Here is a 2,500-nt window from a genome sequence, read left to right as displayed (position 1 = left end):
TGTACTGGTTCAAAGTCTTTCTCCAGGACACAAACTTCGAAACAGCGGTTTCATTTATTTATTTTTTAGTACATTTGTTGGGCATTGTAGGCCCTTATTTTTATAGGACAGCTGCAGACTTAAGAGGGGAGAATGGGGGGGGGGGTGACATGCATCAAGAGCCTGCAGGGCGGAGTCAAACCCGCGGCCGCTGGGTGGAGGAGGAAACCTCTACATATGGGCGCACCCTGTCCCAGATGAGCCCCCTGGGCGCCCTGAGCAGGGTTTTACGGCCCAAACATCCCGACCTCCTTCGTACGCGGTCCTAGGGCTGGGCAATGTGGGGAAAATCTATTATCACGATATTTTTGACCAAATACCTCGATATCGCAACGATATTGCAGTGTTGACTATCGGTGCTTTCACAAAATACTGACACAATGAGATTTTTGGTAAGTAATCATCAGTAATGTGGATATCATGACTAATAATAATAATAATAATAATAGAGCAGCTACAACAGTCTGGTGAGTTCAGGAAATGACATCACTCCACTGTAATGCAGCCTTTAAAACCAGGAAACACTTATGCCATATGACGATATCCAAAATCTATGACGATATCTAGTCTCACATCACGATATCGATATAATATCAATATAATATCGACATATTGCCCAGCTCTGATCTTAAAAAACATGAAAAAAAGGGACAGGCACACTCAGGCCCTCATGTCTCCTCTGGCCCGTTTTCATGCGCCTTAATTTTTTAAAACTACATTTTTTGCCTTTTTGACTGAGCCTACGTACCATTTCAGCCATAACATCCAGAGGAGAAAAGCTCTCTCAAAGAGGGGGGGTCCACTGTTGCACCCAGATTCCCTGAAGGGGGGGGGGGGGGGAGAAAGGGGAGAGGGAGGGAGGAAACAGAGATGTCTACAGTGAATTTAATCACCGGAGCCTTCACCTTATCAGCTTTAAAATGTGGATATTTACAGCGAAAAGAGGTTAGTTAGTCCCGTTTATTTTGAACCTGTTTTAAAATACATACTATATGCAATAAGATTAAAATATGACAGCTAAAAAAACAACATCTCAGCAGTTTCTTCCAAAATGAATAAGCGATTTAAGTCAAATTACAGACCTCTACCATCAGTTTACTGACACACATATTTCCATTGGAGCCTACGTGTGATTTACAAACTCCATGCTTATAATATAGACAATATGTCCATGCTTTAACATGTAAAATATAGACAATATATCCATGCTTTGCTTTAACAATGTAGTGAAATATAGCACATAGATCCCATGCGTCTAACATGTCAAACTTACGACAATTGTCCATGCTTAACATGTAAATTATAGACATATATCATGCTTTAACATGTCAAAATATAGACAATATGTCCATGCTGGAACATGTAAATATAGACAATATATCATGCTTTAACCATGTAAAATATAGACAATATATCCATGCTTTAACATGTAAATATAGACATATATCCATGCTTTAACATGTCAAATATAGACAATATCTCCATGCTTTAACATGTCAAATATAGACAATATATCCATGCTTTAACATGTCAAATATAGACAATATATCCATGCTTTCAACATTGTTAATATAGACACATAGTCCATGCTTAAACATGTAAAATATAGACAATATATCCATGCTTTAACATGTAAAATATAGACAATATATCCATGCTTTAACATGTCACAATATAGACAATATATCCATGCTTTAACATGTTAACATATAGACAATATGTCCATGCTTTAACATGTCAAATATAGACAATGTCCATGCTTTAACATGTAAACATATAGACAATATATCCATGCTTTAACAATGTCAATATAGACATATGCCATGCTTTAACATGTAAACATATAGACAATATGTCCATGCTTTAACATGTCACAATATAAACAATATATCCATGCTTTAACATGTTAACATATAGACAATATGTCCATGCTTTAACATGTTAACATATAGACAATATGTCCATGCTTTAACATGTCACAATATAGACAATATGTCCATGCTTTAACATGTTAACATATAGACAATATGTCCATGCTTTAACATGTTAACATATAGACAATATGTCCATGCTTTAACATGTTAACATATAGACAATATGTCCATGCTTTAACATGTCACAATATAGACAATATATCCATGCTTTAACATGTTAACATATAGAAAATATGTCCATGCTTTAACATGTCACAATATAGACAATATGTCCATGCTTTAACATGTTAACATATAGACAATATGTCCATGCTTTAACATGTTAACATATAGACAATATGTCCATGCTTTAACATGTCACAATATAGACACCCATATGGAATCTGGTTTGTCTTATTGTTCTCCAAGACTTCCCTAAACTGAGCGTTTGTTACATGCAATTCTCATTTATGATTATGCAACATGTTAAGCACAAAGCATCAGCATTAATCACATCAACCCATCCGCCCACCACAGTCCCCCCCCCC

At 36.2% G+C, this 2,500-nt stretch overlaps 1 protein-coding gene across 1 annotated transcript in view; it reads right to left on the bottom strand.

The window, feature by feature from the left end:
• The window catches only part of LOC116685806 (SH3 and multiple ankyrin repeat domains protein 3), a 122,862-nt gene extending 122,002 nt beyond the window's left edge, over window positions 1-860 (bottom strand). The window contains exon 1 of the mRNA XM_032510739.1: window positions 788-860. Coding sequence (XP_032366630.1) covers window positions 788-799 — 12 coding nt within the window. The 5' untranslated portion in view covers window positions 800-860. The remainder of the gene's footprint in view (window positions 1-787) is intronic.
• Window positions 861-2,500: the final 1,640 nt, after the last annotated feature.

The sequence above is a fragment of the Etheostoma spectabile genome, unplaced genomic scaffold (assembly GCF_008692095.1).
Source record: "Etheostoma spectabile isolate EspeVRDwgs_2016 unplaced genomic scaffold, UIUC_Espe_1.0 scaffold271, whole genome shotgun sequence".
NCBI classification, from domain to species: domain Eukaryota; kingdom Metazoa; phylum Chordata; class Actinopteri; order Perciformes; family Percidae; genus Etheostoma; species Etheostoma spectabile.
Note: the sequence above shows the minus strand (reverse complement) of the source record. Positions and strands in the feature narration are given on the sequence as shown.